This window comes from Nothobranchius furzeri, chromosome 13 (genome assembly GCF_043380555.1).
Source record: "Nothobranchius furzeri strain GRZ-AD chromosome 13, NfurGRZ-RIMD1, whole genome shotgun sequence".
In the NCBI taxonomy this organism is placed as follows: domain Eukaryota; kingdom Metazoa; phylum Chordata; class Actinopteri; order Cyprinodontiformes; family Nothobranchiidae; genus Nothobranchius; species Nothobranchius furzeri.
Genome location: NC_091753.1, coordinates 62,193,104 through 62,209,687, shown reverse-complemented (window position 1 = coordinate 62,209,687; position 16,584 = coordinate 62,193,104). Strand labels below are relative to the sequence as shown.

General features: G+C 44.6%; 1 protein-coding gene across 1 annotated transcript; it reads left to right on the top strand.

Moving 5' to 3' along the window:
* Positions 1–3,661: 3,661 nt before the first annotated feature.
* LOC107397140 (phosphatidylinositol transfer protein alpha isoform) lies at positions 3,662–16,483 on the top strand. Its single transcript, XM_015977049.3, has 12 exons — positions 3,662–3,907; positions 5,665–5,695; positions 11,355–11,500; positions 11,973–12,064; positions 12,204–12,211; positions 12,293–12,367; positions 13,088–13,171; positions 13,317–13,394; positions 13,471–13,581; positions 13,716–13,838; positions 15,514–15,572; positions 15,649–16,483. Exons 1-11 carry the CDS (start codon positions 3,891–3,893, stop codon positions 15,556–15,558), a joined length of 810 nt encoding a protein of 269 aa, XP_015832535.1. The 5' UTR covers positions 3,662–3,890; the 3' UTR covers positions 15,559–15,572; positions 15,649–16,483.
* The last annotated feature ends 101 nt before the right edge of the window (positions 16,484–16,584 follow it).

Here is a 16,584-nt window from a genome sequence, read left to right as displayed (position 1 = left end):
TCGTAAACCCATGTGTATTCAACACATTTACCTCAAATTAGAGATAAAAATATGCCGTTGTTTTTAATACCGACACTTTGTCTGATTATTGTTATGCCAATTTTTTTGTAGCATTCAGAAAGTTTGTTTCACCCGTAGCTGTCTAAACAAAAATTCAATATTTATCTTTCTTTTTGAAAATGTGAGCAGCAGCAATATTTAATGGTAACACTTCACAAAGGGTCCCTTTATAAATGTTCCTTAGCGCATTATTAAGTATTGTGCTTAATATTAGCTATGGCGCTCCTCGCAGCGGTGAGGAGAGACAGCGGGGATGTTGTGCCGAAAAGAGCGGGCCAGCTGAGATTTGCATCACCTGTTATGGGAAGGTGCACATGAATAATGAGGGTTTTTAATAAATATGTACTATTAACATGTTTCTTATCCATTTGCTTCCTTACTGAGGTGAGCTCATCCTCTAATCAGCCTCAGGCATTCATTCCAGGTGAGCGGTGTCTGAACGGGACCAGCTGCAGCAGATCCATCATCAGCCACTGCTTAAGCTTGGTTTATGCTCGACGCATTCACTTTCCGCTTGGTGATGCGGCTCGCGGATGGAACGCGCTTCACAACTCGCAGCGTTTATGGTTCGTGCGGCTCGTCTCTGCGGTGAGCCAATATTCTCCCAAACTGTAGGGGGCAGCATGGAGCTCTACAGCATGCATCCAACACTACACCATAGTAGAAGTAGAAATTACTGTTTACAACATGGCATTCCAGCATTTTTAACAGCGTCCTCGTCTTTTCCGACAGTGCGAGCTATTTCTCTCCAAGAATTATTATTAACATGTTGATCACGGTGATCTCTGAGAGCTGAATCATACAAATGTCTGTATTTACCAACCTCTGACATGCTAGTTCTTGCCGGTCCGCCATGTTTTTTCACGTCCGTCCGTCCGCGTGGTTAGAAATTTTCCGAGGTGTGCGTTGCGGAAATTCTGGGCTGTGCGGAGGCGCGGTGGAGGGGCGTGGTTGTTAAAATGACGCAACTTTTCCGCGCGGAGCCGTGCGGACCTCGCGGACGCGTCAAGCATAAACCAACCTTTTGGAGGAGGCAGACCACTGCTCGACGCCGGTTGATTACGCTACACGGGTATATCCAGGTGGACATTCCCCTGCCACTCACTCTCTAGTCTAGTCTAGTCTAGTCTAGTCTAGTCATATTATTGATTACCTGATGTTTGCTCCTTGTTTTTCTCCGATCCTGCTCAACTTCACACCTTCAGTAACTGAGTTGTGCACCTTTTCATAAAACCTTTGTTTAATTTACATTCGTCTCGTGTGGGTCAAGCATGTACACCCAAGAATGACACTTACAAAATAATGGTTTACGGGCAGATAAATGACGGTTTATTTGAAAAAAAAAATACTTTTTTAACATTGCTTTTCTTGGTATTTTAAACCAACAGCAAAATTCAAGCAGGTAGAAATAAATAATATAAAAACACTCACTAAACACTAGTCTCTAACTTGCTTGAATCAAACATGGCAAAAACATTGTAGTGGAATATAGTGTATATATTTTTACACTGTAATTAGATCTAAGTATTATAATCAGAAGCATGGATGTAATTTTCACTTTAAAAGTGGGGGGGACACGGAGTGGGGAGGGGTGTGTGTGAATCTTTACAGTATGCTCTAATGGGAAACAGGTTTCAACACAAACGGTTGTTTTCTGCTTGGTCCTAGAGCTCAACCAGTGTCAATTTAATATAGCGTAATATTGTTTTTGGATGGTAAAAAGTGCAGGGGTCAAACCTTGACTTTGGAAAAAGTGGGGGGACAAGTCCCCCCCCCCCCCCAAAAATTACGTCCATGATCAGAAGTGGTTGTTTTTATCATCAGGGAGTTTACTTAAACACTTTATATTGACTGAGAGACAAGAAAAGAGAGAGTTGGGATCGTTTAAGAATCTTTAATTTTTATGAATTCAAACAATCTACCAGGACTAACTCAATGATGGATGCAGATGGATTTGAATGTTATAGTGTTGGTGGTGTGTGTGTGTGTGTGTGTGTGTTCAGAATCTCTAGGCTGCCGTAGGTGGATCTGGTTGTCTGATGTTATGACTACGGACCACGAGGCTTCAGAAGCTTATGACATGAGCCGCCATCTTGTGCCGTGACTACGTACCTATGGAGTCTCCCGTGGTCAGATCAGGAGTGTCAGGTCCTAGAACCCCCTTGGTGCTGGGCTGATGAAACAGTAGTGCAGCACGGCAAACCCGTCTACGGATAGCTCCGGCAGTAGCAGCAGATCTCGGCGGGTTCAGCTCTTATTGTGAAGGAACCGTCGTCTTGAACGAAAAAAGGGTTGGTCAATGGGGCTAAAAACTCTATTTTCTAACCCGCTTGTTTTGTGCCATGGATTTCACATACAATGTCCGTGAATTTTAAAGACACATTTTCATACCAAGAACACACTTATTTTTTAATGGGGGGAATTTTAGGTTTTGTGTGAAAATAAGTCCAGGACTACAAATGCGCTTCACGAAAGTGACGTCATCGACCCAGACACGGCGAAAACTGAGGGAAAATGGCTGTAGGTTCAGCAAACTTCCCACAGGAGGAAAGAAGCAGCAGCTACTTTAAGGGAGAGGAGATTATGTGGTGACGCCACATATGCGATGTGCTGATTTCTGGTCTGTAGTCATGCTAATTACAAACTTTTACAAGCTAATAAATCTCAAAGTTTGTTACTGGCATGGTTGAAACACCCATCCTTACTTTTCATTTAAACTGCAGCCCACATATGTGTGATCCAGGGCGTAAGGCAAAGCGGGTTAGAAAATAGCGTTTTTAGCCCCGTTGACTTGCATTCATTATTTTGTTCTGCCGGGGACCCATGATGCGGAAGTGACTTAGGCTCACTATATGTGTTGCCACTTGACAGTCTTAGCCAATAAAATGACACTTTAAATAAAAAAAATGTTCTTGTTATTTTGCTGGAGGTTGCGCTCCCAGGACTTTTTAATCATGTCCATCCATTGATACGGTCTTACCCAAACACAAAAAATATCACTTGCTTTCAATGTTTTATGTACTGCCCCTATCGCCAGGGAGAATACACACTGTCACTTTGAAGGGAAGGGATTGACTTTAAAGACACTTAATAGGTAACAAAGGTAACATTAATAAAAGGATCCTTTGTTTATTAAACCTGAGAAATATTATCTCTCACCACTCTTATGGACTCACACTCATATAAACACACTCCTGATTCCCAGTCGTGACTTCTGCTGTTTCTTCATGAACACGGTTAGTTTAATGCCCTCTAGTGGCACGAAAAAGTACTGCATCCAAGTCCAACTTTCAGAAAACTGGGGGAGCAGTTTTCTGTGGGGGCCTAAAGCCATGAACGAACCACAAACCCACGGAATAAACACACGCAGACCCGTGATTTATCTTCAACTGGATAAAATGAGCCGAGCATCCTCTGAGTCTCTCCCATCGACATAAATACGGTCTCTCCTGGGGATGTTCCCTTTAAATGCATTGTTTCTCCAGAGGTCAAACGGGTGAACTTCATCACTCTAATTACTGTACAGGACTGACTCACGGTTGGACATGAAGGTAGGAGGGGCAGCTGGGCTGCTGTTTGTTTTTATCTATGAACGCTTTAAACCCTCTCTTTCTGGTTTAAACACGCGTAGTCACTTAAACGGCAGTACCGAGGAGACCTGAACGCATCACGGGGTTACCTGATCCGGTGTGTTCCTCCTCTTTCACACACCACGCCCACTGGCACACACCCGGTGTGTTCCAGGAAGCGAGCCCGGTAGAAAAGCGTTGAGAGCGGTGAATGAATGCTTCTCGCTCCCGCAGGCTCTCTACCGTCTGGACGGAGGCACCATGCAGATCAAAGAGTAGTGAGTTGTGTTTTATTGTCCTCACAAGCGTCGCAGAGACCACCGTCACGTGTTAAAGTGTTCTAGTTGCGTTTAAACCGCGGGAACGTGTTATTTCTGCGGGGTTTAACTTCCACACGCGCTTCCCGGGATAGTTCCGCCTCCCAGCTCGACTCATTTGCCGGGTTTAGTTGACATTTTGGCCTTTTTAACGATTTATTCGTGCTTAACAAAAAAAGTCAACAAATCCAACTAATGTGGGCGGTTTAGAGCTACTGGGGTTGTGATGATAATGTGTGATGGATAATGGCTGCTGGGGGACCCGGTCGGTTACCGTCCAGGTGTCTCCAGGGCAGACATGAAGAAGATGTTCATTTAAAGCAGTTGAATCCTGAGCTTACGTGGGTTTATTCAGCGGGGTTTGTGGTTTAATCACGACTGTCACGTGCTCTCTGTGCTGGCTGTCATCTGACGATCACAGAGCAAAGTACACTCCCAGTTCAGATGTGCCTTTGAGCCAGGCATTAAGATGTGGAGTGTTGGTGGCAGCCACACACCTGATCTTAGGCTCCTCCTCCACTCAGACCTGATCTTATGAAATATTCAAGCTCTGCTGGGCTGTTGGTGATTACTAGCCTGTTGTTTGGTGGGAACACACACACACACACACACACACACACACACACACACACACACACACACACACACACACACACACACACACAGTCTTGAATGCAGCTTTATAATTTCCTCTCTGTTGGCCCGTAGTTCCTGCGACGGTAGGAACTGAAGCAGGATTTATGGGTGTACACAGCCTCTGCTGCATCAGAGTCACAACACTGTGTTGTGATTGTCCAGAGTGTAACCACGTTACCAAGGAGACGCATGTTTTGTTCTCCTAAATATCTCCAGAGTTGCCTCTCTTTATGCAGAGGCCGTTTAATTCGTCTGGATAGCAGAATTCAGGGATCAAAGTTCTCGCGTGTAAATTCAGATCGATCAGGAAACCGAGAGCTTCGCCTCCTGACTCAGCTCTCTCTTCACCACGACAAACCGGTACAACGCCCGCATCGCTGCAGACGCAGCACCAGTCCGTCTATCGATCTCACGCTCCAGCTTTCCCTCACTCGTGAACTAGAAGAACTCCTCCACTTGGGGCAGGACCTCATCCCTGACCTGGAGAAAGCACCCTTTTCCATTCCAAGTCTTGGAGTTGGAGGAGCTGATTCTCATCCCGGCTGCTTCACACTCAGCGAGAGCCGGAGATCACGCTCGAATGAAGACATCAGGACCACATCATCTGCAGAAAGCAGAGACCTGATCCTCAGGCCACCAAAAAAGATACCCTCAGCACCTTGGCTGCACCTAGAAATCCTGTCCATAAAATTATGAACAGAATCGGTGACAAAGGGCAGCCTTGGCGGAGTCCAACTCTCACTGGAAATGAGCTCGACTTACTGCCGGCAATGCGGACCGAGCTCTGACACCGGTCCTACAGGGATGCTCCCGGAGCACCCCCGAGGGGCGCGGTCGAACACCTTCTCCAGATCCACTAAACACATGTAGATTGGTTGGGCGAACCCAAGCATTTGGGCGCAATCTTATTTGTGATTTCTGAGCTTTTATGAATTAGTGTGGGCTGACGTTGGAGCTGAAGGTCAGCCCGTTAACGTGCCGCCGTCTAAAGGGTCAGCAGGTCAGCAGTAGTGAGTCTGTTGTGCTTTTCTCCACTTTATTGCTTCCATGGATTTTATTAACTTCGTCTCATTCTCTCACAGCCGGGTCGTCCTGCCCATCTCCGTGGAGGAAGTAAGTACTCATTATTTACCTTTTTTATCAGTGATTCTCATAATTACTGCTGAGCATGCTGCAGGTTTTATCTCCACTGCTTGCTTTTGCCACCGTCTGATTCAGCAGACGGTTACAGCCCATAATATCTAACCCTTTTCCTTTTTAGACACTGTTGCACCACAGTCAGCCGTACATCAGAGCTATTACACTGTAAAATCCCGTGAGGCTCTTGGCATTCCTGATCACGTTGCTCCCCGTGTTGTGGTTGGTGCCGGCTCGCATCAGTCATTAAAGACTTGTCCTGCAGAGATTCTGTTTTTCAGCATTGGAGTCATTTTCATTCTGGAGCTGTCGGTGACTCATTGCTCTCTAGTTTTCATTACTGGTGCGGAAACTTCCAAGCCGCCCATCTGCATATTCCAGTCGTTCCTTTGAGGCGGATCGGGATGCTGTGTGAAGTATTTTAAAGGCAGCCCGGACGTCTAGACCAGTCGTAGCAGGTTTTAGTCTGCAGGTCGGTCTAGCCATGCTCCATTGTAGCCTCAGCAGGTCCATCATTGGGCCGAGTGGTTTTGTGTCTGGCCAATCACAGCACTCTGTTTGTAGCGAGACATTAGATGAGCTTAGCACCAGAGCTGGGATGGCGAAAAACTTCAAAGATGGCGTCGGCTCAGGACTGGTGCTTGTGTGAAACAACCTTGGATAATTTAGACTTGGGCTCTTCTCTGAGACACGAGCAGACAGAGGTCCTTAAGTCTTTTATTTAGAGAAGGGGTGTATTTGTTTTTTCTTCTTCTTTGGTGTGCGTTGCAGACTGCACCATTGACTGATTACCGTAGCGATGGCTAAGTGACATTGTTCGGTGTCTGATTGGTTCTAGCACAGTCCAGTAGCATGCAGAGACAGTTTGACAGACGACTGTAGACTCTGCCCCACAGCTGAGATCTGTCTATGGGTCGTGGCCATCTTCTAAATCCCATCATGGGTTCTGCCTCAACAACGGATCCTTCCAGAAAACAACAAGCAGCTTCTGCTGCTTCACCTCTCTGGTTTTTTCCAGCAGACGTGCAGACAGTGTTCTCCTTTTGTGTTCCTGCTGTTGCATACAACAGTGAGTCTTTGTGTTTCATTACCCAAAGCTGAACAAAACCAGTATTTCAGTACAGCGCATAGTCACAGTTTCCCATGCAGCTTTTCTTCTGATCCCTCTCAGAGTCAGAGGTTGGATGTTTAATTGAGCAACAGTGATCCGGCTTTTACAACGAGCTGGATCCGGCGTGAACGACTCGCAGTGGGACTTGGGCATTATTTGGTATTTGGGTTACAGATTGTTAAATTACATAGTTTTCCTCACAAGTGACTGTCCTTCTGTAACACATGGTTACTGTCCCCTCGTGTGCTGTATTTTGTAGATGTATGCTACATTTCTGTTAATAAAAGTGGAGATAAACTATTATTTCTATCACCGTCACTTGTTTCAAATTGTAAAACCTGAGAAAGCCTTTTCACTTGTTTTAGAAATACTACTGGTCACTCTGAGTTTCACGGGCAGGCTAACGGTGAAAATAATCTTGTCCCCTTGTTTCCTGCATTAGCGTCGGTGGAAATGCTCGGATTATAAAGCTAGTGACATTAGCACATCATAATGCCAAATTTACAGCCATGGACTCACCCATCTTGGCGTGCGACGGGGAGGCTGTTGTTGGTTTAGCGTCCAGGAAACGGTAGAGAACGTCTCGGCTAGTAGAAGCTAACTGTTAGCATTAGCAACAACACAACATGGCAGAGGTCCTTCAGGTTTGTGGTATTTGTTGAGATGAAACATCAACGCTGCAGAGCAAACTGAGCCAGTGGTAGAGTCACATTGCTGTTAGCCAATCAGAGGACAGATGTTCTTCTAGCAGGAAGTAAGACTCCAAATCCTGTTGTCTTGTGCTCCCAGCTCCTCTGTTTCAAGGTCCTGAAACAGGTGCGCCAGATCTCCCCCCCCCCCCCCCCCCCCCCAAGCACTTTGTGTTGAAAAAAACAAGTGAACTTGGTCTTTAATAAGCCCCTCCTCGCCGTTCTGGACAACATGTATCCAGTCCGAACTGGATCGGTTCCTGCAGTGGACCCGGCTCCTGGATGGGGCCTGAAGCATCAGTGCAGAGCAACTGAGCGCTTGTGTAAGAAAAGCCGTCTCCACGTCCATCTGCTGCATCTGAAGGATCTTCTGACCTCTGCAGTCGGAGATGCCAGGGCTGCATATTTCTCCAACCTGGTGTCCCAGAGCAGAGGTTTTGTTTAGCACCATCAGCAGCATGGTCTCTCCTGCTTCACCCACAGCTCCATTCACTCTGATGGAGACTGTGAAAGGTTCCCGTCTTTCTTTGTGGAACGTCATTAAGGTTAGATCTTGCGTGTCTGCTTCATTTATCAGAGTTTTGCTCCTGTTTCTTTTTCCTGAGCTAACCAAACTAGTTAACTGTGAAAACCTCTGCATGCCCCCTCGACACTCAAATTCAAAAATACTTTATTAATCCCAGAGGGAAATTGATTATTAATCCTAGAGGGAAATTGATTATTAATCCCAGAGGGAAATTGATTATTAATCCTAGAGTGAAATTGATTATTAATCCCAGAGGGAAATTGATTATTAATCCTAGAAGGAAATAGATTATTAATCCCAGAGGGAAATTGATTATTTATCCTAGAGGGAAATTGATTATTAATCCTAGAGGGAAATTGATTATTAATCCTAGAGTGAAATTGATTATTAATCCTAGAGGGAAATTGATTATTAATCCCAGAGGGAAATTGATTATTAATCCCAGAGGGAAATTGATTATTAATCCTAGAGGGAAATTGATTATTAATCCTAGAGGGAAATTGATTATTAATCCTAGAGTAAAATTGATTATTAATCCCAGAGGGAAATTGATTATTAATCCCAGAGGGAAATTGATTATTAATCCCAGAGGGAAATTGATTATTAATCCTAGAGGGAAATTGATTATTAATCCTAGAGTGAAATTGATTATTAATCCTAGAGGGAAATTGATTATTAATCCCAGAGGGAAATTGATTATTAATCCCAGAGGGAAATTGATTATTAATCCCAGAGGGAAATTGATTATTAATCCCAGAGGGAAATTGATTATTAATCCTAGAGGGAAATTGATTATTAATCCCAGAGGGAAATTGATTATTAATCCCAGAGGGAAATTGATTATTAATCCTAGAGTGAAATTGATTATTAATCCCAGAGGGAAATTGATTATTAATCCCAGAGGGAAATTGATTATTAATCCTAGAGGGAAATTGATTATTAATCCCAGAGGGAAATTGATTATTAATCCCAGAGGGAAATTGATTATTAATCCTAGAGGGAAATTGATTATTAATCCCAGAGTAAAATTGATTATTAATCCCAGAGGGAAATTGATTATTAATCCTAGAGGGAAATTGATTATTAATCCCAGAGGGAAATTGATTATTAATCCCAGAGGTAAATTGATTATTAATCCCAGAGGGAAATTGATTATTAATCCCAGAGGGAAATTGATTATTAATCCTAGAGGGAAATTGATTATTAATCCCAGAGGGAAATTGATTATTAATCCCAGAGGGAAATTGATTATTAATCCTAGAGGGAAATTGATTATTAATCCCAGAGGGAAATTGATTATTAATCCCAGAGGGAAATTGATTATTAATCCCAGAGGGAAATTGATTGACATGGAAGTATTTAGACTGTTTTTACTGTACAAGTCACATGCACACACTGTCTCTCTCACACGCATGTACAGTCACACAGAAACACATACATCTGGCATGTGGTGGGGAGGTTGGGATCAAACCGCTGAACTTTAACTCCCCTTTCCACTGAGCTCCAGTGGCCCATAAGGTGTGTGGCGTTCTTTTACCAAGTCATTTTGACGGTTATTTGGGTCTGACCTCAGAGCAGGTTTTAATCTGGTGACCATTGTTCTTATAATCAAATAAAACAGTCATCCAGGGTGCACACCTCCTTTTTGACAGTGATATGATGCACCACCTTGACTTGTTTCTGACAAACCTGACGGGCTGAGAGCAGGCCTGAACCTGCTGCTTCTGCTGCTGGATGTTGTGCTGTTGTCTGGAAACTGCCAGGTGTGTGGTGTTAGACAGCAGCGACAGGATGGGCTGGTTCCACATGGCCAGTCACATTCCTGAGCTGTTACTCCCAGAGGTGTGTGTGTGTGCGTGTGTGTGTGTGTGTGTGTGTGTGTGTGTGACAAATGAAAGATGAATATAAATTAGAGTTAAAAGAAAAGTAAATATTTGGTAAACTAACTAAACTTTATTTATACAGCACCTTCACACGGCCCAAGGACCAAACACAGCGCTGCACAACAGAAATGAACATAAAGAAATAAAAACACTTAAAACCGTTTAAAAACCAACAGAAACATGTATAAAATCGAGGTGGGGAGCAAAAAGTGCAAAGCCGCCCATTAACGAGACTCCAGTTGAGTAAAAGCCAAAGAATAAAAGTGTGTTTTCAGACGGTAAAAGCAGCTTTAAATAAAAGGGTCTTTAGCTGTTTTTTAAAGTGTCCAGACCGTCAACGCTGCGTAAGGATAAAGGAAGATCGTTCCAGAGTGGAAGGAGCGACCACCTCGACTTTTATATCTGGTCTTTGGAACTTCTAGAAGGTTCTGGTGGGTGGACCTGAGGGCTCGGGTTGGAGCATAAGGCTTTAACAGTTCAGTAATGTAGGGAGGAGCTTGACCATGTAGATCCCTGAAAGTTCTAGTCAGAACTCTAAATGAACTCTAAAGTTAACGGGTAACCAGTGCAGAGAAGTCAGAATAGGAGTGATGTGAGCTCTTCTGTTTGCTCCAGTTAGGAGCCTCGCTGTGCGCGGGCACATGGGTCTAACGACAAGAGGCTGTTCTAAATATTTTAATGATTTTTAAAAAGTCTACTCCTTCGTGGACCAGATGTCTCAGTGTTGCATAAAACAGTGAAACGTGTCTGGACTGAAGGTTTTGTGTGTTTAAGGGTGAGCGCGTTGGACTGACCAGACTGGCAGCGCCCAATTTGTGAGTCAGTTTTTCCAACATTGCAACACTTTTCCTGACTCAGAACCTCAGAAGGCTCACGGAGGAAGCGGAAGGGGAAGAGGAGGAAGACAAAGTCAAAAAAGGCTCACTCGGCTGGTTTTTCACTGCTAAGTCTAAGTCTGGGAAAACTGGGAGAATGTGTCCCTCGGAGGCTTTAGTTCCCTTAACTGGGAACCTTTCAGCTGGGCTCTTTAGCTGAGGTTTTATACCCCAGAGGAAGCGTGCAAAACAAATCACTCTCTTGTGTCTTTTTGCAAACAGTCCAGTCACCGGCTTGAGCTACTAGTGACGGTAAATGAGTATTAGATGTGAGGAATGACTTTCACTGCTGCATGGCATGAACCCGATAGGGTTGTTTTCTGTTGTTTCTCTACAGGTGTGCCAGCTCCTGTCCATTCAAACATCCTCCTCTGTGTCGGGGGATTCCTCACAATCACAACCGTTTCTTATTCCTTAGCTGAGCCAGGAGAACCAGAGAATGGGTTTAGTAACGTGTTCTGGATCTGGGGCTGAGACGTTCACTAAAATAACAACTAGATAAAAGGTTGGAGCTGTGAACAGGCTACATGGGTTTTATTTTGTCCTCTCAGTACCAGGTGGGCCAGCTGTACGCTGTAGCAGAAGCCAGCAAGAGTGAGACCGGAGGAGGCGACGGCGTGGAGGTGCTTGTGAATGAACCGTATGAGGAGAATGGAGAGAAGGGACAATACACCCACAAGGTCTACCATCTGCAAAGGTAGTCACTCCCAGGTTCACCTCCGGGCGTTTACACCACTATCTTCTAAATACTGCAGCTAAACAAGTAACTATAAGGCCCAAAGAGCTCCGTTTTATTCCGTTTCTAGTTTTTCCCAATTCCTTTCTGAAGGCTAAACACATTTCTCACATGTGGTTGGAATAATGACTCGACAGTTCAACAGAATTGGGTCAAACCTGAATGAAAATGGAGCAGAGGTTCTCCTAAATAGAACATTTCCTGTTTCTATCACGACCATCTGCACACACCATTGTGAGGAGTGTGTTGCTGCAGTGCACCTCTAACCCTCAGTCCCACAGCCACGCCTCACCCAATGCCAGCATTTTAAACTACCGCCGTGCAATAACTGCTACATTTGCTAAATAGCTTGTCAGCAACTCTCTCCAACATGTAAGGAATTAATTCACCATCTTGAAAATCCCCACTTGTGTGTGTGTGTGTGTGTGTGCAGCAAAGTGCCGCAGTTCATCCGAATGATCGCTCCGAAGGGTGCTCTGGAGGTGCATGAGAAAGCCTGGAACGCATATCCTTACTGTCGAACAAGTGAGTCCTACTTCAGGCGAGCACCTGAACCACACATCTGCTCGATGTAGAAGGGGCGGATTATATCACTTCTAATATTTTATCCATCTCTTCCCAATCACCATCTTCTCGTCGGGGCTGACCCGTTCGTCTGATGCAGTCCTCACCGTAAGTATCGTGAAACTTAAAGCTGTGACAAACCCTAACCCTAACACGACTCACTTCCAGGCATCTCTCCCATCATTACAGAACACCTACATGAAAGAGAAGTTCATGATTAAGATCGAGACCTGGCACAAGCCTGACCTGGGGGATCAGGAGAATGTAAGTCATGATTTCTGCCTACAGAACCAGAATCGGTGTCCGCCAGTGAGCCGTTCAATAACGGAGTAATTATGCGCTACACCAGCGTTCGCTAACGTGCTTTGACGTGTGTGTGCACAAATGTAGCTCACTACAAAAAGTCACTTCAGTTGTTGTTTTGATGAGAGAGCAAAGCGTGGCCCAGGTCGTGTGTAAGGTGGAGAGGAAGTGGTCTGTCGCTGTCTCCATGGTTTCATAAAGCCTCTAACAAACACTGATAATAAAACCTGAACCGCATTTCTGGCGTGACTGCAACAGTTCAAACACTTTTTCTCTGAATCCGCCTGAACGCAGCCTAGAGGCTTCCCTTTGCAGGAGTGTGTTCGCTTTGGTGACACGGGACTTCATTTCCTCCTGCGGTGCAGTAATTTTATCTGCGACGTCCTAGATGCTGTTTGGTAGTTTTCACCTGATTATGTCAGGATTCAGACAGGTCTGTGTTAAAAACCTGTATGTGGGAACCGTCGTTTAATCACAAACAGAATCCGTTTACTGACTTTAGCTTGTTATCGATGAGCCTTAGTGGAGGGTTCGTGTGTTCTGCTTCTGTTTGAGAAGGTCTCGGATCAGATCAAGACCAAGGCCAGATTCATACGAGTTTACCTGTCGTTACCTGTCAACCTGTGTCAGTGTACCAAGAATGAGACGACAACCGGTTGATGCTTGTTCTCTTCTCTGCAGGTACACGGACTAGACAAGAGCAAATGGGAAACCGTTGACGTTGTTAATATCGACATTGCAGATAAAAGCTGCATTAATGCAAAGGTAGGAGAAGATCCTTAGAAGAGTCAGACCAACCATCTGTGTTTGATTGGATTGGTCTGAGTCTGATCATCAGTCTGATGATCTGGGCTTTGATGAGCCCAGCTTTGATCTAGATTAACATTTACATGCTGTGTTTGTTCTTCAGGACTACAAGGCAGATGAAGATCCTGCCATCTTTAAGTCACAGAAGACCGGAAGAGGGCCTCTGGGACCAGACTGGAGGGTGCGCTTGTTGTTGCTCTCTACTTCAGCTCGTTTTTAGTGGAGAAAATTTTAACCTGTGTTATGTCTGTTTGCAGAAAGAACTAGCTAACAACTCCAACTGCCCTCACATGTGTGCCTATAAACTAGTCACGGTTGAGTTTAAGTGGCTGGGACTTCAGAACAGGATGGAAACGCTCATTCATAAGGTGGACAACGAATGTTTTTGTTGGTTTTTCTGTCAAAGAAGGAATTAGATCCAGCTGCAGTGCAGGAACCCCCATGGCTTCCTCACACTGGTGTGTGTGTGTGTGTGTGTGTGTGTGTGTGTGTGTGTGTCCAGGTGGAAAGGCGCTTGTTTACCCAGTTCCACAGACAGCTGTTCTGTTGGATTGACAAATGGATCGACCTGTCGCTGGATGACATTCGGCGTATGGAAGAGGAGACCAAGCAGCAGCTGGATGAGGTGAATCCAGACAGATGAGATTGGGGTACTGCTGCGGGACAAGGCAGGGATGATCTTAGTTAAAGACCAAGTTCACTAAGAAAGTCATTTATTTTTTGCCCCTTATGAAACGTGATTGCATTAGCCACTGGTAGAAAATAGACAGGGACACACTCGGTACAGCACCTGCACCACACAGCAGAACTCCTCCAGGCTTGTGTTATTTATGGAGATAAAACACCAACGTTGCAGAGCAGAGTCGGTGATAGTCACATCCATCCATCCATCCATTCTCTTCTGCTCATCCGGAGTCAGATCCGGGCAGCAGCCTAAGCCGAGAGGCCCAGACTTCCCTCTCCACAGCCACTTGCACCAGCTCCTCCAGGGGTTTGCTAAGGTGTTTCCTGGCCAGCCGAGAGACCCTCCAACGTGTCCTGGGTCTTCCTTTAGGTCTCCTCCTGGATGGACGTGCTCGGAAAACCTCGCCAAGAAGGCTTCCAGGAGGCATCCTAATCAGATGCCCGAGCCACCTCAACGGACTTCTCTCGATGTGAAGGAGCAGCGGGTCTACTCCGAGCCCCTCCCGGATGACCGAGCTTCTCACCCTATCTCTGAGGGAGAGCCCAGCCACCCTGCGGAGAAAACTCATTTAGGCCGCTTGTATCTGCGATCTCGTTCTTTCGGTCACTACCCAAAGCTCATGACCATAGGTGAGGGTAGGAACGTAGATCGACCGGTAAATCGATAGCGTCACCTTCCAATTCAGCTCTCTCTTCACCACGACAGACCGGTACAACGCCGGCATCTCCGCAGATGCAGCACCAATCCACTTTTTGATCTCCCACTCCATCTTCCCCTCCCTCGTGTACAGAACTCCTCCACATTCTGCTGTGGTCCAATGAACCCCAGGTGTTTGTTGTTTTTGAGGAGTGAGCACCACCTCACCCATGCCACGTGGACCACAAGGGGTAAACCATCAACCCTGCTCAACCGTACCATCTGTGCAGACTGGCTTTGGTGGCCTTCTGGTCATTCTTCCTCACCACCTTCTCCATGCTGCTGTTTCTACCAAATCTGCCTGTCTTTGGTTCCCATGATTACCTTTTTTATTCATTTTTATCGTCTTTCACATTTTTTATCTAAAAATTTCCATTTCCCCATTTCTTATTACAAGATATTTAATAAGTAGATAGTTTATATGATTAACATCTTCCCTGTCCTGGAGGGATCACTCTACGGGGGATAGATTCATCGTGGAACAAGTTCTGACATCTTCTGGTAGAAATGGAAAATTACAACCATGAAGGTTTCAGTTGTAAGCCAGGGCCTCCCAACCCCAACACCTACCGACATGCACACAATTAAAAGTGAATAATTACAATTTTTATACAGACATTCAGGGTTGTGGCTCTTTGATTTTACCATTTGGTGTGTTATTGGGATTTTATAAATATAATCCTGTAGAGACCCACTGCTTTCTTGTGTGGACCCCCTTGGGGGTCGCAGACCCCAGGTTGGGAATCACTGTTGTAGGAGGTAAGCCACAGTAACACGATGGAGTTCCCAGTGACAGGGTTAACGCAGGAAACGAGGATGCTTCTGTATTTGTCATCACTCATCTTGGATATCAGAACTGACCGTGTGTGTGTGTGTGTGTGTTGTTTCCATGTCTTCTCACTGACGCGTTTGTTTATAGATGAGGAAAACTGATGAAGTTAAAGGCATGTCTGCTGATGAGTGAGAAGAAGTGATGTGGTGAGTGATCATTTATTCTTTACTTGCTTGAACAGAAACATTCGTAGTTAATCTATCGTCTTGTTTTCCTCGTTAGACCAGCCGGATGGGGGACGTGACTTCATCTGAGCTCGGCCTCCCCTCCTCGGACCAACTGGACCTGCAGCACTCTCCGAGGCATAATCAAGGATACCCTCTACATCTTAATAAAGATTTGCTCTTAATAAGAGCTTATTTCTGGAAAGCAACTGTGCATATTCATGTGCATTAAAATACAACCACAGCTGATTTTACTGTTTTTGTTTTTTAGGAATCTATTAGAAAGGTCTTCTTTTAAGATGAAATATTCTTGTTTATGCCTGCTCGTCTCCAAGCTGAAGGGGTTCTCTCTGAAGGATCATTTACGATTACTTTAGTTCCTTTTTAAAGGCACTTATCTGTTTTACTTTTATTCTTCTTGGTTTGTTTTCAGTCACTGTTCACTAACCAAAAAGGAAGGAATTACTTTTAACATATCTGTATACAATGGCAAAACTTGCATCTTTACAAAGTAAAAATAACCTTCAGTGTTTCATTTTTAACATTTTCAGTCTTACTGCAGTTATTCCTGTTCTGCCAGACGTAATATCATCCAGTGAAAATGTGTTCGATTTCCTCAAGACATGATGCCACATGCGTGTATTTCCGAAAGGTTATCCAGGTACGATGACCCACCTTTAGTCAGGAACTGGTTTAGACTTTATTTTTTAATGATTACATTCCTGTAGCTTATTTTTTTGGTAGAGGTTTTGAGTGTTTCAGGTTACTGTTATTTTAATTTGATTTTTCTGATGAGAAATGTCAGTAAAAAGATGCTGATGGCTGTTGGTATGTGTGTGGAATGTAGTCATCCACATATTAATGTGAGTGCACATTAAAGGAAAAGTATTTGGTCTTTTCTTGCATTTTTCCTGTCTTTTAATTTCCTGTGCTTTTTTTTATACCTTGCTGCTAGAACAATCCTGACCCCTACAGTAGTTCAAAAGATCCGCCT